Source organism: Amphiprion ocellaris, chromosome 8 (assembly GCF_022539595.1).
Source record: "Amphiprion ocellaris isolate individual 3 ecotype Okinawa chromosome 8, ASM2253959v1, whole genome shotgun sequence".
Taxonomy (NCBI): Eukaryota; Metazoa; Chordata; class Actinopteri; family Pomacentridae; genus Amphiprion; species Amphiprion ocellaris.
In genome coordinates, this window is record NC_072773.1 from 338,602 (window position 1) to 362,065 (window position 23,464).

At 45.1% G+C, this 23,464-nt stretch overlaps 3 protein-coding genes across 8 annotated transcripts in view; all 3 read left to right on the forward strand.

Moving 5' to 3' along the window:
• Window positions 1-2,841: 2,841 nt before the first annotated feature.
• On the forward strand, window positions 2,842-20,188 carry abcd1 (ATP-binding cassette, sub-family D (ALD), member 1). 4 transcript variants are annotated; one of them, XM_023270483.3, is made up of 17 exons: window positions 2,842-2,952; window positions 5,385-5,645; window positions 5,822-5,919; window positions 5,997-6,154; window positions 6,755-6,942; window positions 7,047-7,221; window positions 7,322-7,512; window positions 8,357-8,537; window positions 8,608-8,750; window positions 8,824-8,992; window positions 10,302-10,396; window positions 13,322-13,467; window positions 14,174-14,319; window positions 14,423-14,507; window positions 15,460-15,585; window positions 15,725-15,812; window positions 18,923-20,188. In XM_023270483.3, exons 2-17 carry the CDS (start codon window positions 5,517-5,519, stop codon window positions 19,028-19,030), a joined length of 2,226 nt encoding a protein of 741 aa, XP_023126251.2. In that variant the 5' UTR covers window positions 2,842-2,952; window positions 5,385-5,516; the 3' UTR covers window positions 19,031-20,188. The 4 variants fall into 4 exon arrangements, 3 of the variants coding, with proteins under 3 accessions (XP_023126251.2, XP_023126171.2, XP_054868911.1); XM_023270403.3 differs by lacking the exon at window positions 2,842-2,952 and adding an exon at window positions 2,959-3,380; XR_004847276.2 differs by lacking the exons at window positions 2,842-2,952; window positions 14,423-14,507 and adding an exon at window positions 2,959-3,380 and having other exon boundaries at window positions 18,923-18,974.
• Window positions 15,819-18,914, forward strand: LOC129349524 (glutactin). The gene has a single exon (XM_055012937.1). It carries the CDS (start codon window positions 17,291-17,293, stop codon window positions 18,314-18,316), a length of 1,026 nt encoding a protein of 341 aa, XP_054868912.1. The 5' UTR covers window positions 15,819-17,290; the 3' UTR covers window positions 18,317-18,914.
• Window positions 20,189-21,796: 1,608 nt separating the features above from the next.
• The window catches only part of plxnb3 (plexin B3), a 73,904-nt gene continuing 72,236 nt past the window's right edge, over window positions 21,797-23,464 (forward strand). For all 3 annotated transcript variants that reach the window (XM_055012933.1, XM_055012934.1, XM_055012932.1), the window contains exon 1: window positions 21,797-21,955. The gene's annotated coding sequence lies outside the window, so the exon portion shown is untranslated. The remainder of the gene's footprint in view (window positions 21,956-23,464) is intronic.

Below are 23,464 nucleotides of genomic sequence, written 5' to 3' on the forward strand. Positions count from 1 at the left end.
TTTGAACCATCAGCAGAGATGAATCAGTGACCTTCTGATAGAGCCCACGTTAAAGGTAGCACCTCCTGCTGGGGGTCCGATGGAAGCAGTAACCACTAATGTGTGACTCTGAGGAGGATCAGAACCAGAACCCGTCTGATACCCAACTCTCAGCTGTTCAACAAACCGGACCAACTCCATGAACCTGGAGAACCATCAGACTGAGCTCTGAGGGTCCGGACGGGTCAGAACATCCTGCTGTAGGAGGTTTGGACCATTCAGGTGTTCACCAGAACCAGCAGCAGGAAGCAGCTCTGAGCTGGTCACTTCTTGTTTATTGATTAACTGATGCGTTGATTATCGGGAGAATCTAAGCAGTCAGAACTTTATGGTCGGTTTGGGTTTGGGTTAGAAAAAAGGCCGGTCCAGTCCAGACCCGACCGGTCCAGTCCAGACACGACTGATCGGTCCAGTTCAGACTGGTCAGTCCAGTCCAGACCCGGCTGATCAGTCCAGTCCAGACCCGAACGGTCCAGTCCAGAACTGATCGTTCCAGTCCGGATCCGACCGGTCCAGTCCAGACCTGACCCGTCCAGTCCAGACCTGACTGATCGATCCGGTCCAGACCCGACTGATCAGTCCAGTCCAGACCCAAACGGTCCAGTCCAGACCCAACTGGTCCAGTCCAGACTGGTTGGGCCAGTCCAGACCTGACTGATCGATCCGGTCCAGACCCGACTGATCAGTCCAGTCCAGACCCAACCGGTCCAGTCCAGACCCAACTGGTCCAGTCCAGACTGGTTGGGCCAGTCCAGACCTGACTGATCAGTCCAGTCCAGACCCAACCGGTCCAGTCCAGACCCAACTGGTCCAGTCCAGACTGATCGGTCCAGTCCACACTGATTGGTCCAGTCCAGACCAGACTGATCAGTCCGGTCCAGACCCAACTGGTCCAGTCCAGACCCAGCTGGTCCAGTCCAGACTGATTGGTCCAGTCCACACTGATTGGTCCAGTCCAGACCTGACTGATCGATCCGGTCCAGACCCGACTGATCGGTGCATTCCAGACTGTTCGGTCCAGTCCAGACCCAACCAGTCCAGTCCAGACCTAACTGGTCCAGTCCAGACTGGTCGGGCCAGTCCAGACCTGACTGATCAGTTCAGTTCAGACCCAACCGGTCCAGTCCAGACCCAACTGGTCCAATCCAGACTGATCGGTCCAGTCCACACTGATTGGTCCAGTCCAGACCAGACTGATTGGTCCAGACCTGATCGGTCCAGTCCAGACTGCTTGATCCGGTCCAGACCCAACTGGTTCAGTCCAGACTGATCAGTCCAGTCCACACTGATTGGTCCAGTCCAAACCTGACTGATTGGTCCAGACCTGATCGGTCCAGTCCAGACCCAACTGGTCCAGTCCAGACTGGTCGATCCGGTCCAGACCCAACAGGTCCAGTCCAGACTGGTTGGTCCAGTCCGGACCCGATCGGTCCGATCCAGAACCAGGTGCAGCAATAAGAGCAGGTCCGGTTGTTGTTGAGCTTCATAAAACTTGAGCGGCGACAATCAGGCCATGATGTCACAGTGTTGATTGTTTTGTGATCAATCGACTGAATTGATCGTGTTTTTCTACTGATTTTCTACACGACGAATGAAGCGTTTTATTGATTAGCACACCTGTCCTGTATTTATCGATCAGGATCAATAACCTGTCCGTGTTTATCGATCAGGATCAGTAACCTGTCCGTGTTTATCGATCAGGATCAATAACCTGTCCGTGTTTATCCGTGTTGTTTTTACCTTCAGCTTCACGGAAACCAGTCCGACCTCCTGCAGTCACATGATCAGATCACTATTGATTATTGATCAGGTCACTATTTATTATTGATCAAATCACTATTGATTACTGATCAGTTCACTATTGATTATTGATCAGATTACTATTGATTATTGATCAGATCACTGTTGATTATTGATCAGTTTTTCACATGTAGTTTCTACTTCCTGACACCGGGTTGATCATGTGACCGCATAAAATGTCCCAGCATGCACCTCTCCTCACTCACACCAAAGCAGAACACAGGAAGACGGTTTACTGCAGTACCTGTGTGTAATACTGCAGCACCTGTACATAATAATGCAGTACCAGTTGAAACACTGCAGTATCTGTATATAATACTCTGCAGTAACAGTACTGTACTCCTGTAGTAGTACTAGTACTACACACTGAGGTCCAACCAAACTCTGTTCAAAATTCTGATGATTTAAGAAGCTTTTTTTAAAAATGTGTTTTAATGAGGAAAATTAAATTCTTTAAAGAAATCGATTGTTTTCTGAAACTGACGATCAAACACAATAGTACTGCAGTACTACTTGTACTGTGCAGTACTCTGCAGTAGTAGTACTTGTTCTGAGTCCAGCTGTGTGTACTTTCTGCAGTGTATAAAGTTTTCTATGGGCTGTTTGTACTTTTTCACTGTTTCCTGGTTGATGTAAATAAAGTGTCGGCAGGAGCTTTTAAAATAAAGTTTTATTGTTTATTAGCAGCAGAACTTTATTTTATTTTATTTCTAGACCAGGTGAAGAAATGCAACACATCCTCACTGAATAAACACAAATATTTGAACTTCACTGAAACAATAATTCAGTAATAAAATAGTTTCTGCTTAGTTTAATATAATTATAGTTAATATGTGAACAAACATAAAATAACAGTCTGGTTTTAAATACGCTAAACATCAAGTTAGATATTAAACGATGCTTTCAGAGAACACTTGAGGGTCACCTGACTGCCAGATAGCAGGAAAGGTCACGCCAGTCAGTAAATACAGAGCTGTGATTGGTGGAGGAGCTGGTAAATAAAGAGCTGTGATTGGTGGAGGAGAGGACCAGTAAAGGCCGCTCTACTCTGGGTTTGGGACGCGGCCCTCCGAGGAGCTCCGCTGCAGGTTTGGGACGCGGCCCGTCCTTCAGGTAAACAAATGCTGAACTTTCACACCGTCCCGCCGCTTTTCTCCGGTAACCGACCAGGTGAAGCCCGGTGAAGCTGGTCCTGTCGGCCCGCTGTAGGCTTGGTGTCTCCGCCTGCTGCCGAACCGGAACCGGATCAAACCGACCAACTTCTTCTTCATGTTCGTCTTCAGAGCAACACCAAAGTTCCTGTTAGCCGTTAGCCGCTAGCTCCCGCTCGGTGTTCGGTCCGGGGCTCGGTGGGGTAGAAACGGTGCTTTGCCGGCCGTGAACGGCTGTGACCGTTAACGGGCCGCTGCTGTCGGCATTTCCGGGACAGCTGGAAGCTAACGGACCCGGAGCTAACGCCGGAATAGCGGAGATTACCGGAGGATCAACAGGTCACCGACCGGAACTTCAGGAACCACGGAGAACCGTGCTCGACCCGACCCGTAAGAACCTGGTTATGTGTACTATAAAGTACTGGAAATACCTTAAAATACTCTACTAGATCAAGCTAGAAGGTACTCTAAAATACTGTAAATAAATACTTTATAATACTGTAAATAAATACGTTGAAATACTCATAAATACTCTAAAATACTGCAAAATATTCTAAAATACTGTAAATAAACACTTTAAAGTACTGTAAAATACTTAAAAGTTCTGCAAAACACTTTAAAATACTGTAACTACTTTAAAGTACTCATAAATACTTTATAATACTGCAAAATACTCTAAAATACTGGTACATAAATGCTTTAAAATACTGGTAAATAATTTATAATACTGCAGAACAGTTTAAAATACTTATAAATACAATACGCTATTAAATCAAGCTGTAAGGCACTCTAAAGTACTGTAAATACTTTAAAATACTGCAAAGTATTCTAAAGTAGTGGTAAATAAATATTGTAAAATGCTTTGAAATACTGTGAGAACACACCGAGCTACACACTGTGACAGCAGGTACATTATACAGTATTAATATAGAGTACTATTATACTGTGCTATTATAGAGGTATTTATATTGGAGAATAAACGCCAGGAGAACTTTGACCTATTTATATACTACTGGTTACAGGTTTTAGAACGGCCCAGTGTTTCCAGTGTTCCCAGTGTCACCAGTGTTCCCAGTGTCTCCAGTCTTTCCAGTGTCACCAGTGTTTTCAGTGTTCCCAGTGTTCCCAGTGTTCCCAGTGAATCTATTGAAATGGTCCAGAGGTTAGAGGTGAACTTCCAGAGGTTAGTAAATGTCAGGATCTCCAGAACTGAACAATAAAGAACATCTAGAATTCTACTGAAGACCTTCATCAGGAACAGAAATGGGTTCACAGCTGGAAGCTGTTCTGCACCAATGGAGGCTAATGAAGCCCTGAAAGCTGGAGAAACCAAATCCTACAGGTTCCCAACTTTTCTAGATTCCTTCCAACCCCCTCTGTATGCATAAAGTGGTGTTGGAACCCACCATGGAACCCTCCAGAACGTTATTAGAACAGGAAGTACTGCAGAAAGTAGTGTGGAAACCTACCATGGAACCCTCCAGAACATTACTAGAACAGGAAGTACTGCATAAAGTAGTGTGTTGCTATAAAAGTGGAGAGGAAAAGGAAATTACCGATAGAAGAGAGACAGGCCATCAGGACTCAAACATGGAGGTCTTTGTGCAGAGAGGAAGAAAGTCCAGTTTTCTTCTCCATCAAAAGGCTCAGAAACTGGAGGAAACTCTGACAGGAAGAGGTCTGGAAGACCCAAAGAAGACCAGTTTGTGAGTCAACATCTTGGTAATAGGAGCTCACAGTGGATGCATAGTCCTGACAGTGAAGCATGGAGGTCCAAATTTACTTTAATTTTCCCAGAAGGACTGGGTTGTCCCACCAGGACCTGGACAGTGTGAGTCCTGAAATCACCAGAACCTTTGAGGTGTTCTCCAGAGACAGGTAGAGCAACACAACCCCTCCAGCACAGAGCAGCTGAAGAAAGCAGAGAAGATGTGAGCAGAAATGAGTGGACTCTGGTTCCTCCATGAGGAGGACTGAAGGAGGAACCACAGAACCTCACCTTAGTTCCACTGAGTTCCTGCTGGGGAGCCGGAATTCAACCAGTAATCTGACATCAGAGACAGTACTCTACTACTGAGAGGTAATCTGATTACTGTGAGGGATACAGTAGAATACTGTACTACTGAGAGGTAATCTGATTACTGTGAGGGATACAGTTACTGCTGTACTTTAATTCAGCTCAGAGTATCTCCTCGTCCTCTGGGTTTAGCTGTCCAGCTGGTCCTGTTGCAAACAGATCAATCAATCAATAATCATCTTTCACTGTCATTCAGGTCCCCTGGTTCTCCTGGAGGGCCACATTTGGCCCCTGAGCTGCTGCTTGACTCACAATGAATCGGCTGACCAATCGATCGATGACTTTAAGGTGTAATCTATAACGTCTCGCCTGTGCAGGTGGAGACTCTGAGATCACCATGGCGTTTCCTTGACAACGACCCTTTAGCCACCTGGACCCTCTCAAACAGGACTCCTGTGACGCCTGCTGTTTCTGTGCTCTGATTGGTCGCCTGTCAGCCACTCGTCATCATGCAGCTGGCCTATCAGAAGCTGCCAGCTCAGTTGAGGCGGAGCTCCAGACTCAGGAAGCTGACAGCTGTGCTGCTGGCTGCCTACGCCGTCAAGAAACTCACCCCATACGTCTGGAGGAGGCTGCAGGTGAGACTCACCTGTACACACATCTGTACACACATCTGTACACACACCTGTACCCACATACCTGTACGCACACTTGTACACATCTGTAGACACACCTGTACTCATCTGTACACACACCTGTACACACCTGTACACACCTGTAGACACACAATGCAGTGTGTGTGTTTGTTTTTCAGAGGAGTGTGGCAGGTGAACAGCTGGGCGGAGCTAATCTACCTGGGGGTGTGGTCGGCTGCACCAATGGCGAGGAGAAGAAGAAGAAGAATCACAGCAGGTAAGTCAAGCTGACTGTGTCCTCAGGTGACCTGTGGACAGGTGAGCAGCACCTGTTGACCCTGTGTGTGTCCTCAGGTCCCCCTCAGTGAACAAAGAATTTGTCCTCCGACTGTCTCGTCTCCTGAAACTCTTGTTTCCACGGTTACTGAGTCCAGAGATCGGACTTCTGGTTCTGCATTCTCTGACCCTGATGTCCAGAACCTTCCTGTCCATCTACGTGGCTGCACTGGATGGTCCGTACCTGTCTGATTCTACCTGTCTGTACCTGTTTGACTCTACCTGTCTGTACCTGTCTGTACCTGTCTGATTCTACCGGTCTGTACCTGTCTGATTCTACCTGTCTGTACCTGTCTGTACCTGTCTGATTCTACCGGTCTGTACCTGTCTGACTCTACCTGTCTGATTCTACCGGTCTGTACCTGTCTGATTCTACCTGTCTGATTCTACCGGTCTGTACCTGTCTGATTCTACCTGTCTGATTCTACCGGTCTGTACCTGTCTGACTCTACCTGTCTGTACCTGTCTGATTCTACCTGTCTGATTCTACCGGTCTGTACCTGTCTGACTCTATCTGTCTGTACCTGTCTGATTCTACCGGTCTGTACCTGTCTGATTCTACCTGTCTGGCTCTACCTGTCTGATTCTACCTGTCTGTACCTGTCTGACTCTACCTGTCTGTACCTGTCTGATTCTATGCAGATATTGATCACCAGGTGTGATCGTAATCAGATATTGATCCTCAGTTGTGATAGTAATCAGGTACTGATCCTCGGGTGTGATAGGAATCAGGTATTGATCTCCAGGTTTGATAGTAATCAGGTATTGATCCTCAGGTGTGATCGTGCGGTGCATCGTGCAGAAGGACCCTCAGGCCTTCGTGCTGCAGCTCTCTAAGTGGCTGCTTGTCGCAGTTCCTGCAACTTTCATCAACAGCGCCATCAGGTTCCTGGAGGGTCAGCTGACTCTCAGCTTCAGGAGCCGTTTGGTCAGCCACGCCTACCAGTTGTACTTCACCAACCAGGTAACACCCCTGAGGCAGGTGTGATGTCAGGACCGAAGGACGCGTTGACCGGGTGTCCTGCAGTCTTCAGCCATGTCCTTTCCGTGTTCTTTCCGTGTCCGCAGACCTATTACCGTGTCAGCAACATGGACAGCCGTCTGTCCAATCCCGATCAGTCTCTGACCGAAGACATCGTCATGTTTTCAGCCTCCATCGCTCACCTGTACTCCAACTTGACCAAACCCATCCTGGACGTGATTGTCACCTGCTACACGCTGCTTCGCACTGCCCACTCTAAAGGTACACGTGTTCCCATGTTCATATTAAACACACTAAAGCTACACCTTTTACTGTGTTCATATTAAACACGCTAATGGCACATGTGATCTTCCTCCTACAGGAGCTAACACCACGTGGCCGTCAGTCATCGCCGGCTTGGTGGTGGCACTAACTGCTAAAGTCCTGCGTTCCTGTTCGCCTCGCTTCGGGAAGCTGGTGGCCGAGGAGGCCAAGAGGAAAGGAGACTTGCGATACATGCACTCACGCATCATCACCAACTCTGAGGAGATCGCATTCTACGGAGGACACAAGGTAGACACGCCCCCTGGTGGACAGCCGCAGTAAAAATCAGAATCAGACACGAGGTAGAGAGTTTCTGTTCTGAGTATGCTTGATTTATACATGGAGACGGCCCTGTGTGTGATGATTATTGTGGGTGCGTTTGATTCGTAGGTGGAGACGGCCCTGTGTGATGATTATTGTGGGTGTGTTTGATTTGTAGGTGGAGACGGCCCTGTGTGTGATGATTATTGTGGGTGCGTTTGATTCGTAGGTGGAGACGGCCCTGTGTGTGATGATTGGCCTACTCTCCACCTGCAGGATGCTGCTGACCTTCCTCCAGCCCACTGCTTCCAGCTGCCCATTCCCACCAATCTACTCTGCATCACCCTCACTATACTTGATTTGCTCATCTAGTTACTGTTTGAATGTTACTACCAGCTATATATGTAGTATATTTAATGCCAGAGCCGTACATCATAACAGTAAACTATGAATCAATTTCAATGTTAGCTTATACTTTGTATGTATCATCTGGCTTATCATACATGTATCCAACTGTATGTTATATGTTCCTTGTTCCCCACCCCCCTCTTCTCCCATCCCTCCACCTCTCTACCCCTCTACCTGTCTGCCTCTTCTGTCCCTCTCAACCCTCCTTCCAGCAGCAGACGGGTCCCCCACATACAGATCCGGGTTCTGCTCAAGGTTTTTTTCCCTGTTAAAAGGTGCTTTTTTTGCCACTGTCTCCTTAGCGCTGCTCTGGGGGTTCATCTGGGTTCTGGAAAGCATCTGGAGACAATTTGACTTGTAGTTGGCGCTATATAAATAAAATTGAATTGAACTGATGATTATTGTGGGTGCGTTTGATTCGTAGGTGGAGATGGCCCAGCTGCAGCGGAGCTACATGTCCCTGTCGTCTCAGATCCATCAGATCCTGCTGAAGCGTCTCTGGTACGTCATGCTGGAACAGTTCCTCATGAAGTATGTGTGGAGCGCCTCCGGCCTGGTGATGGTTGCCGTGCCCATCATTACTGCCACTGGATACTCTAAATACGGTAAGCCCCGCCCCTGTGTGTTTAAGCCCTGACCAGTTTGCGGTGAAGCTGAACTCCTGCTGCCTCTCAGACTCTGAGGAGGTGAAGCAGGCGGCGCTGGTGATGAAGGAGGAGGATCTGGTGAGCGAGCGGACGCAGGCCTTCACCACAGCCAGGAACCTCCTCAATGCCGCCGCCGACGCCGTGGAGAGGATCATGAGCTCCTACAAAGAGGTACGCCTCCTCTCCAGCTTTCCCTGTCTTCGGGTGCCGCTGTAGACCAACTGCTGGCCTTCTACCTGTGCAGGTGACGGAGCTGGCAGGCTACACCGCCCGGGTCTCTGAGATGTTGGACGTGTTTGAGGACGTGAACCAAGGAGTGTACCGTCGCTCTGCGGACCGAGGGGAGGAGCTGACGGCTGCAGGAGGAGAACCTGAACATGGTCAGAGAGTCTGTGGTCCGATGGAGATCAGAGGTGAGTCCTCCAGAACCCAGCAGCTGATCCTCGGTCCAAGTCGCCACAGCAACAGAATGAACGACTGTCCACTAACGATGTCTGAACATTGTCTAAAGTTAGCTAAACGTCTTAACAGTCACATTTACACACAGACACACATACAAAGACTACACTTTTTAGTCGTGTTGTGTGTCATTGTAGTCGTGTTGTGTATCTTTGTAGTCGTATTATGTGTCTTTGTAGTCATGTATCTTTGTAGTTGTGTTGTGTATCTTTGTGGTCATGTTGTGTGTCTTTGTAGTCATATTGTGTACCTTTGCAGTCATGATGTGTGTCTGTAGTTGTGTTGTATATGTTTGTAGTCATGTATCTTTGTAATTGTGTTGTGTATCTTTGTGGTCGTGTTCTTTGTAGTCATGTTGTGTATCTTTGTAGTTGTGTTGTGTATCTTTGTAGTTGTGTTGTGCAGCTTTGTGGTCGTGTTGTGTGTCTTTGTAGCTGTTTGTTGGAGGTTTTCCTCTGAGTTTATTAAATACTCACCAATAAATGAGCAGCTTGTTGCTGTGATGGGCAGCAGAAGGCTGAACGATGAACACTGGGACCTTTACCACCATAGTCAAAGTCCTTGTTTGTACAAAGTTGATTCTGATTTTATATCTACGTATCGGCAACTGTGACATCAGTGTCACCTAGATAAAGGTGAACGTAAACTTTATCTGGTGACACTGGATAAAGGTGAATGTAAACGTTGCTGATCCTTCATTGGGAATATTCACAGTGTTCCTGTAATGTTCCGGTACCAAAACGTCTCCAGTAGAAGGAGCACAACTAGAACCCTTCAATTCAGAGAACATTCACAGATCTAATTTAAAATCCTAATAAAAATCTTTAATCTTTTAACAAAGTCAGTGTTTACACGTGAACCTCACAAAGATACACAACACGAATACAAAGGTACACAACTCGATTACAAAGATACACAACTCGACTACAAAGATACACAACGCAACTACAAAGATACACAACTACAAAGATACACAACATGACTACAAATGTACACAACACGACTACAGAGTTCTAAAAAAAGACTGCAAAGATACACAACACGACTGCAAAGATGAACAACATGACTGCAAAGATAGATGACTACAAAGATACACGACTACAATGATGCACAACACGACCACAAAGATACACAACACAACTAGAATGATACATGACTACAACGATACACAAGTAGCTGCTGTTAGGTTCAGTCTGAGGTTCTCTCCAGTCAGTAGAACGTTTAGTACCTGTTGTTCCTCAGGTGATCCTGTGGTCTGTGCAGGTCAGGTGATCAGTGTGGAGAAGGGGATTCGCTGTGAGAACCTGCCAATCATCACACCCAGTGGAGACGTGGTGGTTTCCCGCCTCAACATCCAGGTAACACACCTGAGACTCACCTGTTCTGGGGTCCGTTTCACGAAGCAGGTTCAACAAACTCTGAGTTTAACCCTGAACTCTGAGTTGATCTACTCTGAGATAAGAAACTCTGAGTTTCCGGTTTCACAACGGCTGATTTGAGTTGGTTAAATCAACTCGGAGTAGTTTCACCCAGAGTTAAGCGCGTGCACGACAACTCTGAAAAGCCAGTATCAATGGAGCGCCGACTCGACGAGTCACCATGGCAACGGGGAAGCGGAGGACTACACCGTTTGAATTGGAAATCTTAATGCGCTTATATAGCAAGTTTGAACACGTTTTTAGAAAGAAGTGCAACACCTGCAGCTGTAAAAGAGAGGGAGACGGTGTGGGAGAACATTGCTGCCCTGTCAATGCGTAAGTTTAAATCACAATAATATTACAGGGGAAAACTGTTTGAATAGTAGACTATTAAGTTATTTCATTTAGGTACAATCCTGCAGGGGAGAAGCACATGTGGCAGCAGCTGAAGATGAAATATAAAAACATTTTTAAAACAGGTAAGAAGTCGGCATAATCTCATGGAGCTTCCTCATTTTGATCATGTTTTACATTGTAAAGTAGCCTAAATATTAAGTGGCTGTTTGACTGTGCAGTGGTTTTATCCCACACAGCCTAAATGTCTGTATCCATATCATGTTCTGTTAAATAATTAAGCCTATTTAAACTAACAAAGACTTCTACTCAGCCAACTATATATATATATATATATATATATATATATATATATATATATATATATATATATACACACACACACACACACACACACACACACACACACACACACACACACACACACACACACACACACACACACACACACACACACACACACACACACACACACACACAGAGCCTTGATGGCTCTGACAGGTTTATGTCCAGGGAAAACGACAAAGATGGTAAAAGTCGTTTCAGATCCAGACACACTTTTCTGACCGTCCTGCATACAGTTGTCTTACTGAAGTGTTCTGCATCTACGACATTATATAAAAAACTTCCATTTGCAAAGAACCGCAGCACAATATCTGCTGGGATGTGAGAGCATGACTGTGGTTGGTAATGATGTAAATGTACTTTTACCATCTTTGTGGTTTTCCCTGGACATAAACCTGTCAGAGCCATCAAGGCTCTGTGTGTGTGTGTGTGTGTGTGTATATATAATATATATATATATATATATATATATATATATATATGTATATGTATATATATATATATATATATATATGTATATGTATATATATATATATATATATATATATATATATATATATATACATATACATATATATATATATATACATATATGTGTATATATATATATATATATATATATATATATATATATATATATATATATATATATATGTGTATATATATACATATACATATATATATATATATATATATAGTTGGCTGAGTAGAAGTCTTTGTCAGTTTAAATAGGCTTAATTGTTTAACAGAACATGATATGGATGCAGACATTTAGGCTCTGTGTGGGATAAAACCACTGCACAGTCAAACAGCCACTTAATATTTAGGCTACTTTACAATGTAAAACATGATCAAAATGAGGAAGCTCCATGAGATTATGCCGACTTCTTACCTGTTTTAAAAATGTTTTTATATTTCATCTTCAGCTGCTGCCACATGTGCTTCTCCCCTGCAGGATTGTACCTAAATGAAATAACTTAATAGGCTACTATTCAAACAGTTTTCCCCTGTAATATTATTGTGATTTAAACTTACGCATTGACAGGGCAGCAATGTTCTCCCACACCGTCTCCCTCTCTTTTGCAGCTGCAGGTGTTGCACTTCTTTCTAAAAATGTGTTCAAACTCGCTATATAAGCGCATTAAGATTTCCAATTCAAACGGTGTAGTCCTCCGCTTCCCCGTTGCCATGGTGACTCGTCGAGTCGGCGCTCCATTGATACTGGCTTTTCAGAGTTGTGGTCCACACACTTAACTCTGGGTGAAACTACTCCGAGTTGATTTAACCAACTCAAATCAGCCGTTGTGAAACCGGAAACTCAGAGTTTCTTATCTCAGAGTAGATCAACTCAGAGTTCAGGGTTAAACTCAGAGTTTGTTGAACCTGCTTCGTGAAACGGACCCCTGGTCTGAGAGCTGGACATGTGTTGACATCACTGTTTTAAACCGCTGCAGGTTTTAACTTCACATATTTGATGGTGTCACTGTTTTCGGCTCCTCTCATTGGTCGGCTGCTGCAGGTTTATAAAGACGATGCTGAACTCAGCTTTTACAGAGAAAGCGTTTACAGATAATGTTTATTGTTTTCAGATAATATTTATTGTTTGTTGACAGATAATATTTATTGTTTGTTCACAGATAATATTTGTTTACAGAGCATATGCATTATTTACAGAGAATATTTATTGTTTATTTACAGATAATATTTATTGTTTACAGAGTATGTATTGTTTACAGAGAATATTGTTTACAGAGACTATTTATTGTTGTTTCATACTGAGTTGCTTCATCCAGTTGATTTTATTCATATTTTATTTATTGATCCATAACTTGAGCTGAACAGTGAAGCAGTAAAATGAATCATGAATCGATCAATCAATAAATTAGTTAGATTAATGGATAAATGAACAGTGAGTCTGATGCAGTAACAGCTGGTGACCACATGGGGTCACTGTTTCATCATCAGTGAGTCACAACCATCTGACTGTCCTGATCAATAATCATTGATCGTATTGGACAGGGTGCCTTATCGTTGGTTCTTCATAGAATACTGGTTGAATCTAAATACACACAGATCACAGTAATGCTGTACAGTCAGAGTGTTGTTGTTGTTGATGTTGATGTTGTTGTTGATGTTGATGATGTTAATGTTGTTGTTGTGTGTCAGGTGGAGGATGGGATGAACGTATTGATCACTGGTCCAAACGGTTGTGGTAAAAGTTCTCTGTTCAGGATCCTCAGTGGACTGTGGCCCGTTTATGGAGGAGTTCTGTACCGACCAGAACCACAGCACATGTTCTACATCCCCCAGAGGTACTACTAGTACTACTACTACCACTACTACTACTACCATTACTCCTACTACTACCACTACTACTACTACCACTACTATACTACTACTACTACTACTACTGTACTACTACTACTAGTACTACTACTACCACTAGTAATACTACTAGTACTACCACTAGCGCTACCACTACTACTACTACTATCACTACTACTACTACCACTACTACTACCACTACTGATACTACTACTAGTACTGCCACTACTACTACTACTACTACTACTAGTACTGCCACTACTAATACTACTACTGCCACTACTACTATCACTACTACTACTACTACCACTACTACTAGTAATACTACTACTACTACCACTACTACTACCACTTCTACTACTACTACCACTACAACTACTACCACTAGTACTACCACTACTACTACTGCCACTACTACTACTACTATCACTACTACTACCACTACCACTACTACTAGTACTACTACTACTACTACCACTACTACTACCACTTCTACTACTACCACTACTACCACTACTACTACTACCACTAGTACTACCACTACTACTACTATTGCAGTTCTTAAGTTCTGATCTCTGCAGGACTGAAGTTGTTCTCTGGAGAACTGATCTTACTTCAGAGTTACTACTGTAGTACAACAGTACTATTGTGGTGCTACAGTAGTAGTACTAGTTCCTGTGTCGGTGTGTGCAGGCCCTACATGTCCGAGGGCTCCCTCAGGGATCAGGTCATCTATCCAGACTCGGTGGAGGAGATGCTTCAGAAAGGAATCAGTGATTGTGACCTGCAGGAGATCCTCTGTACTGTCCACCTGCTCTACATCCTGGACCGAGAGGGAGGTCAGTACCGCATGCAGTACTGCAGTAGGACCTGTGTGGTAGCTACTGCATGTAGTACTGTAATAGTACTGTAGTATCCAGTAGTAACTGGTGTGTTTCTCAGGTTGGGAGTCAGTCAGTGACTGGAAAGATGTTCTGTCTGGAGGAGAGAAGCAGAGGATGGGGATGGCTCGCATGTTCTACCACCGGTAACTGTTTACTGGTTACTGGGCACTGGGTGCTGTTTACTGGGCACTGGGTGCTGTTTACTGGGTACTGTTTACTGGTTACTGTTTACTGGGTACTGGGCACTGAGTACTGGTTACTGGGCACTGGGTGCTGTTTACTGGTTACTGGGTACTGTTTACTGGGTACTGTGTGTTTACTGGTTACTGGGTACTGTTTACTGGGTACTGTTTACTGGGTACTGGTTACTGGGTACTGTTTACTGGGTACTGTGTGTTTACTGGGTACTGTTTACTGGTTACTGGGTACTGTGTGTTTACTGGGTACTGTTTACAGGTTACTGGTTACTGGGTACTGTTTACTGGGTACTGTGTGTTTACTGGGTACTGTTTACTGGTTACTGGGTACTGTTTACTGGGTACTGGTTACTGGGCATGCTCAGACTCTTGGCCACTCTGTCACCACTGTTCTGTTTCCAGCCAGTAGCAGAACAGTGGTTAGGTGCAGTAGAACGTTCTACAGTAGAATGTTCTACAGTAGAACGTGTAGAATGGTTTGACCATTCTACAGTAGAACGTGTAGAATGGTTTGACCATTCTACAGTAGAACGTGTAGAATGGTTTGACCATTCTACAGTAGAACGAGTAGAATGGTCTGACCGTTCTACAGTAGAATGTGTAGAACGCGGTGTGACTGTTCTACAGTAGAACGTGTAGAGTGGTTTGACCGTTCTACAGTAGAACGAGTAGAATGGTCTGACCGTTCTACAGTAGAACGAGTAGAACGGTCTGACCGTTCTACAGTAGAACGAGTAGAACGGTCTGACCGTTCTACAGTAGAACGAGTAGAACGGTCTGACCGTTCTACAGTAGAACGTGTAGAGCGATCAGACCGTTCTACAGAAGAACGTGTAGAACGGTCTGACTGTGCCTGACTCCCATACCCCCCTCCTCCCGCCCCCTCTCTCTTGCCCAGCCCTCGCTACGCCCTATTGGATGAATGTACAAGCGCTGTCAGCATCGACGTGGAGGGAAACATCTTCCAGGCTGCAAAGGATGCTGGGATAGCTCTGCTGTCAATCACACACAGACCCTCCCTGTGGTCAGTACTCACTCACCTCCTGATTGGTTGAGGTCTGCAGGTGATGCAGCATGTGATTGGTCACCAGAACAAGAGCTGATGAATCAGCAGGGACATTAACCAGTGATTGGTTGGTGATTTGGCTGTTTCTCTTCTGCAGGAAGTACCACTCTCACCTGCTGCAGTTTGATGGAGAAGGAGGATGGAGGTTCGAGCCTCTGGATGCCTCCACCCGTCTGTCCCTGCAGGTGTGTTTAAATCTGGGCTCTGATTGGTCCGCTGTGTCATCCTGTCAGCAGGTAACTTGGGTATCATCTGTACTCTAACCCCAAGCAGGTGAGTTTGGTTTGTTAGGGAGCTCAGTAACAGTTTAACTGGTTTAACTCTGGACCACCTGGAGATCTTTTTATCTTCATAAACAGTCTATCAGCCAGGACCAGGAAAACAGAACTTCCAGACGGTCCTTGAACCTATCATCTGTGATGTTCATGAAGAACATTTACCAGAACGTCTGGAGAGGAAACATGGCGATAGAACATCTACAGCAGCAGGAGATGGTAGAAACCAGCTGGAGGTTCTGAAAGACGTTTCTAGAAACCATCACCAGGACCTGGATGACTGAGAACCTCCACAGGATGAGGAGACAACGCTAGTCCAGAGTTTAACATCTGAGGAGACACGGTGGTTCCAGGTTTTTATTAAAACTGATTTTCATCCTTCTACTGCCAGAAGACATCTCTGAGTTGTCTCCTTCTTCATGATGTTCTGGTTCCTCAGAGCTGCAGGACCTGAACATGAACCTCAGAGAAAAAGAAGAAGACAGGAGCAGAAACCGCCAGGAACTGTTGGAGATCTCACGTTTTTTCTGTAACCGTGTTAAAGCAGCAGCTGAAATCACTGACTGCAGATTCTCTGGTTACCATGGTAACCGTCAGCAGCACAACACGCCTGCAGCATGTGATCTGCGTGTGCGTGAGGTCAGAGTGTGGAGGCTGAGAGCAGCCAATCAGCTGCCAGTTCTGTGTCAGGTGACCGATGGATGGATGCTGCAGTTCATCAGCAGCTTTAGATTCCAAGTCAGGGTTCCACAGGGTTCTACAGGGTTCCAAAGGGTTCGACCTTAATAATAATAAAACTAATAATCAACACGACACCAAACTGCTGCATGCTGCTGAGGCTCAGCTGCTTCTGAGAGGATCATGACTAATAGTTTATTAACTGATAGATCAGCTGTAGTTCCTGGTTGTTCCACCAGGTGGAGCCTCTTCCTGTTTAATCCTGTAGAGACCAGAGGAGGTTAAAGCAGAGAGCATTGTGGGAGTTTAGCTAGCTGAGGAGGTGAATGACCTCCACCCAGAGCTCAGGTGAAGCTCACCTGGAGGACTCTACCTGCTGTTCTGAAGTTGTGGATGTTCTGTCAGTGGTTTAAAGGTTCTTGTCTGGTATGTTCTGGTAATTTAACAAAAGACTGAAAAATTTATCACCATAAAGTGACTGATTAAAGTCCATGTGAATAATTATTGATCATTTAATGGAGAACTGAGGCTTTTATTTGTCATTGTGTTGATCCAACAAACTTAGTGATGATCTGTTCTAAATGAAGAACATCAGGTAGAACGTAGGTCATTTAATGAGAACATCAGGTAGAACGTAGGTAGTTTAATGAGAACATCAGGTACAACGTAGGTCGTTTAATAAGAACATCAGGTAGAACGTAGGTCATTTAATGATCCATAGATTTACCCACAGAACTGTAAGTCTAGAGGAAATGTCTGCATCCACAATAAATAATGACAGAAAATCAGACCTGTTAGAACAGACAGAGCCACCTGATGAGGTTCTGGACCGGTATCACCAGACCAGAACAGACCGGACCAGAACGATCCGGACCAGAACAGACCAGACCAGAGCGAACCAGAACAGACCAGACCAGAACAAACCAGACCAGGACAAAGCGGACCAGAACAAATCAGACCAGAACAAACCAGACCAGAAGAGACCAGACCAGAACAAACCAGAACAGACCAGAACAAACCGCAACAGAACAGACCGGACCAGAACAAACCAGACCAGAATGAACTGGACCAGAACAGACCAGAACAGACCAGAACAAACCTCACCAGAACAGACCGCACCGGACCGGAACGAACCGGACCAGAACAGACCAAAAAAAATGCACCAGAACAGAACAGACCGGACCAGAACAATCCAGACCAGAGCAGACCAGGCCAGACCAGAACAAACCAGACCAGGACAAAGGGGACCAGAACAAATCAGACCAGACCAGAACAAACCAGACCAGAACAAACCAGAACAGACCAGAACAGACCGGACCAGAATGAACCGGACCGGAATGAACCAGACCAGAACAAACTGCACCAGAACAGACCGCACCAGACAGGACCGGAACGAACCGGACCAGAACAGACCGGACCAGAACAAACCAGAACAGACTGGACCAGAACGGACCAGACCAGAACAAACCGGACCAAAACAATCTGGACCAGAACAGACCGGACCAGACCGGACCAGAACGGACCGGACCAGAACGGACCAGAACAGACCGGACCAGAAGAGACCAGACCAGGACAAAGCGGACCAGAACAAATCAGACCAGACCAGAAGAGACCAGACCAGGACAAAGCGGACCAGAACAAATCAGACCAGACCAGAAGAGACCAGACCAGAACAAACGAGAACAGACCAGAACAAACCTCACCAGAACAGACCGGACCAGATCAGACCTGATTGAACCGGACCAGACCAGACCGGAACGAACCGGACCAGAACAGACCAGATAAACCGCACAGACCAGACAAACCGGACCAGAACAGACCAGACCAGAACAGACCGGACCAGAACAGACTAGACCAGAACAAACTGGACCAGACCAGACCAGAACAAACCGGACCAACAACGACCTCCAGCGTCTGAGCTGCAGGTGGTAACGTGTTGAGGTTCTAGGTGTGATTGAGGGAGTCATGGAGCAGACTTGATGTTTGCATTCTGAGCTACATCATGGAGGTTTGTTTCTGATTCATCGAAGGATTTCTTCTGGTGCTGAGGAGGAGTTTCATCACCAGCTCTGTTCTACCAGAGCTGAAGGACGTCTGTAGCTCCTGTCTCAGGGGGAGACGAGCTGCAGACAGACCAGCTCTGGAGGCTGAACATCAGAAACACTGGAGGAAGACGATCAGAGGGTTTAGAGACTAACACCAGAGAAATAATTCACCTGAGAAAGAAAACGTTCTGATCCTGCTGCTAGTGTTTCTGTACGATGATGCCATCTCGATGTGTGATGATGTCATCATGACGTTGTCTGTGTGATGTCATCACGATGTCGTCTCTGTGCCTGCAGGAGGAGAAGCAGCGCCTGGAGAACCAGCTGTCTGGGATTCCTAAGATGCAGCAGCGTCTGACTGAACTGTGCATCCTGCTGGGGGAGGCTGAGGGGGAGGAGCCTTAAACTGGTGCTTTTACTGGTTACCATGGAAACGCCTTTTACTTCCATCTTTGTGGGGACCCTCAATGGCACACAGAACCCTGAAACCTAGACCTCCAACTAAACTAAAACTTCAACTTGGACTTAATTCTGAACCTGATCCTGAACCTAAATCTGATCCTGATCCTAAATCTTAACCTAAGCCAGATCTAACTTGAACCTGCAGCTAAACCTGATCCTGAACCTGAACCTGAAACTTAATCAGAAACCTAGATCTGAACCTGAACTTGAACCTAAACTTATACCTGAACCTGGTTCTAACCGGAACCCAAACCTAAACCTGAACTTGAACCTAAACTTAAGTCTGCATCTGGTTCTAACTTGAGTCTGAACCTGAACTTTAAGCTGAACCTGGATCTGGTCTGAGGTCTGGACTATGAAGCAGGTCCAGTAGATCCAGGACGTCTTTAGGTGGTCTGGTTTCATCTAACACAACATGAAGCTGGCTATCTGGTCTAGTTAACCGGGTCTAATTAACCTGGTTCCTGAACTTCTCCTCATAAGGGGGTGGAGCTGGTAGCAGGTGACCAATCACAGACAGCGACAACATGTTTGTCACTAGAAGACCAAACTATGACCTCAGAGTCCAGAACCAGGAAGCAGAGACCAGAACCAGGAAGCAGGTCCAGCAGATCCAGACCTTTTATCAGCAGCTGAACTAAAGCTGAACTCCAGTCAGACATCAGGAGGTGTTTCTACCTGTACCTGTTCCCCAGGTGACCCAGCTGTGCAGCATCCGTTACCGTGGTGATGTCAGAGAACCACCATCTTGGTCCAGAAGGCTCCACCGGAAGTTTGATCCAGAACCTCAGATTCTGCTTATTGGTTCAGTACTCTGTTTTCATGTTCGACCAATCAGGACAGCTGACAGGTTGGGGTGGGTCATGTGACCACTGCAGGTGTTTCTAATTGTGCCATTCTGAACCTTTGATTATTTGTAGATCTGATAGATTCTATATATTCGATACACAATCAATATAATCAATCAGCAGCTGATCGATAATCAATGAGTCGCTGCTGAATCATAGAACTTTATTTAAACACTGTCAAGATGATACTGTGTGATGTCACAGGGATGATGTCATCAAGTGTTATTAACACAATAAAGTTCAGTAATTTTAACTTTGTGCAGTTTTTAAAATACACACGAAGTACAAGCAGTAAAAGTACTCTCAGCTCAGTGTATTTAACGTATCTGAAGTAAAAGTACTCAGCTACATACACTTAAAGTATCAGTAGTAACAGTACTTTAAGTGACATACTAAACTATCAGTTGTAAAAGTAATCTGAGCTACTTGTATTTAAAGTAAAAGTACTCTGAGCCGAGTGTACTTGAAGTGAAAGTACTTTGAACTGAGTATACTTGAGGTAAAAGTACTTTGACCTGAATATACTTGAGGTAGAAGTATTTTGAGCTGAATGTACTTGAGGTAAAAGTATTCCTAGCTGAATATACATGCAGTAAAAGTACTCTGAGCTGAATATACTTGAGGTAAAAGTACTCTGAGCTGAATATACTTGAAGTAAAAGTACTCTGAACTGAATACTTGAAGTAAAAGTACTTTAAGCTGAGAGTGCTTGAAGTAGAAATCCTCTGAACTGAGTGTATTTGAAGTAAAACTACTCTGAGCCGAATATACTTGAGGTAAAAGTACTCTGAGCTGAGTGTACTTGAAGTAAATGTACTCTGTAATTGAAGTAAAAGTACTCTGAGCTGAATATACTTGAGGTAAAAGTACTCTGAACTGAGTATATTTGAGGTAAAAGTACTCTGAGCTGAATATACTTGAGGTAAAAGTACTCTGAACTGAGTATATTTGAGGTAAAAGTACTCTGAGCTGAATGTACTTGAAGTAAAACTACTCTGTAATTGAAGTAAATACTCTGAGCTGAATGTACTTGAAGTAAAAGTACTCGGAGTCTACTTGAAGTAAAAGTACTTTGAGCTGAGTGTACTGAAAGTAAAAGTACTCTAAGCCGAATATACTTGAGGTAAAAGTACTCTGAGCCGAGTGTACTTGAAGTAAATGTACTCTGAGTATATTTGAGGTAAAAGTATTCTGAGCTGAATATACTTGAGGTAAAAGTACTCTGAACTGAATGTACTTGAGGTAGAACTATTTTTGAGCTAAATGTACTTGAAGTAAAAGTACTGTGAGCTGAATGTACTTGAAGTAAAAGTACTTTGAGCTGAGTGTACTTGACGTAAAACTACTGAGTGTAATTGAAGTAAAAGTACTCTGAGCTGAATGTACTTGAAGTAAAAGTACTCTGAGCTGAATATACTTGAGGTAAAAGTACTCTGAACTGAGTATATTTCAGGTAAAAGTACTCTCAGCTGAGTGTATTTGAGGTAAAAGTATTCTGAGCTGAATATACTTGAGGTAAAAGTACTCTGAGCTGAGTGTAGTTGAGGTAAAAGTATTCTGAGCTGAGTGTAGTTGAGGTAAAAGTATTCTGAGCTGCGTACTTGAAGTCAAAGTACTCTGAGGTAAAAGTACTCTGAGCTGAATATACTTGAGGTAAAAGTACTCTGAGCTGAATATACTTGAGGTAGAAGTACTCTGAGCTGAATTTACTTGAGGTAAAAGTACTCTGAACAGAGTGTACTTCATGTAAAAGTACTCTGAGCTGAGTGTAACTGTAATCCTCCGGAGCTCGGGGCCGAGGTCTCCTCCCACCGCGGCCGGTCGTCAGTTCGCCTCCCCGCAGAGGAGCGTCAGATGAGCCCGGGGGCGCAGCGCGGAGTGGGGCGGGGTCTCAGACCTGTTGTGCGGCTCTCGGTGCGGATCGAGCAGAACCGGGTCTCTGCTGAGTCTCTGCGGCTTTCTGGAAGTTTCTCGGCTGAGCTGACCTCCGGTGGACCGCGGAGCAGCGCGCCGAGCTCAGGTGAGTCCGGTCCGGACCACGCGGTCCCTTTCCTCGGCTCCAAGTTTTCCCAAACCGCAGCTGCTGCAGGAAGGAAGAGCGTCAGGCGTGTCTGACAGCGGCGCGCCGGACTCTGTTCGGGATTTGGACCATTTTAAATGTTGTCCGTTTACGTTCAGACGGTTCCGCTGAAAGAAACGGCTGCAGATGGTTTCCGAACCAGGACTAGGCGCTCTTTGATTCGGCTCAGAAACGGTGTTTGTGTGTGGACGTTCAGCGTCGGTTCTCCGGGTTTGAGTGTTTAGAACAGAGCAGCGCAGCCTGACAGCCGCGGGTCTGGAAGTGGACGGTTCTGGAACGGTGTCCGGTCCGAGAGCGGCTGGTTAGGGTCGATCACAGCCTGTTTGTGTGTCTTCTGCTCCCAGCCTGTCCTGGCCCGGCCCGGCCCACTGAATAGCTCACATTCCAACACACACACACACACGCACACACACACACACACACACACACACACACACACACACAGCTGTTTATTTGGCAGAAGTGAGTTTAGAGTCACCTTTACGTAAGGGAAGTCTGAATCACGTGACCCTGAGAGAACACAGACACACAGACACACACGCACAGACAGAGATACACAGTTTTGGCCTCCAGGTCTCAGATCTGCTGCTTTGGTTTTTAGAGTCTCTAGCATGTGATCGATCATCTGAACTTTATTAATCTGCAGTTTATCTTCTGATCAATCGATCAGCTGTTTGGTTAAACGTGGATCAGAGTTTCTTCAAATGTCTGTTTGGTCCACAGATCTCCACCAGAAACCTGAAAACATCACAGGATTGAAGTGTTTATATTATTGATCAGCTGATAGGATATCAATAAACGGGTCAGTCGGCGGTTCATCATTTATTTTAGTCACATTAAAAACAAGTTAATGGGAGAAAAATAAAAACACGTACCGGGACCGGTCTGGACTGTAAGTTTTCTTGCAGCTTCTTTTTCTTCTTGATTTTGTGTTTCTTTATGTTTTCGTTAGTGTGTGTGTAATCTGCTCTGAATCACTGTCAGTTTGTGTAGTTGTTCTGTAGTTGTGTTTTTGTGTAGTTTTGTATTTGTTGCTCTTGTGCGTGTTTCAGTCTTTGTGTCTCTGCTTATTTTTGTTGATTTTGTGTCTTTTTCTTGGTGTGTGTGGTTGTGGTTGTCATGGTGAAGTGGCAGCAGGTGGTTGTTGTGTTCTGTTGTTGTTTTGTGTTGCTGTGTTGTTGTGTAGTGTTGTGTTGTTGTTCTGTGTAGTTGTGAAGTGTAGTGTTGTATTGTGTTGTTGTCTAGTTGTGTAGTGTTGTTGTGTAGTGTTGTCGTGTAGTGTTGTGTTGTGATGTGTTTCTTTTTGTTGTGTAGTGTTTTGGTGCAATGTTGTGTGGTTGTGTTGTTGTGTAGTGATGTTTCTTTGTGTTGCTGATGAACTCCAGAGTTGTTTAACCCAGAAACCTGAATGACCATCGAGCAGTCATGTGACCTGTGTGTGGCGATGAC

What these genes read in the sequence shown, in the direction of transcription:
- abcd1 (XM_023270483.3), top strand. Translation starts at nt 5,517, where the DNA reads ATGCAGCTGGCCTATCAGAAGCTGCCAGCTCAGTTGAGGCGGAGCTCC. An exon ending in AGTTGTACTTCACCAACCAG is followed by an intron (nt 6,943 to 7,046) that starts GTAACACCCCTG and finishes CCGTGTCCGCAG; the next exon opens with ACCTATTACCGTGTCAGCAA. An exon ending in CACTGGATACTCTAAATACG is followed by an intron (nt 8,538 to 8,607) that starts GTAAGCCCCGCC and finishes GCTGCCTCTCAG; the next exon opens with ACTCTGAGGAGGTGAAGCAG.
- LOC129349524 (XM_055012937.1), top strand. Translation starts at nt 17,291, where the DNA reads ATGATCCATAGATTTACCCACAGAACTGTAAGTCTAGAGGAAATGTCT.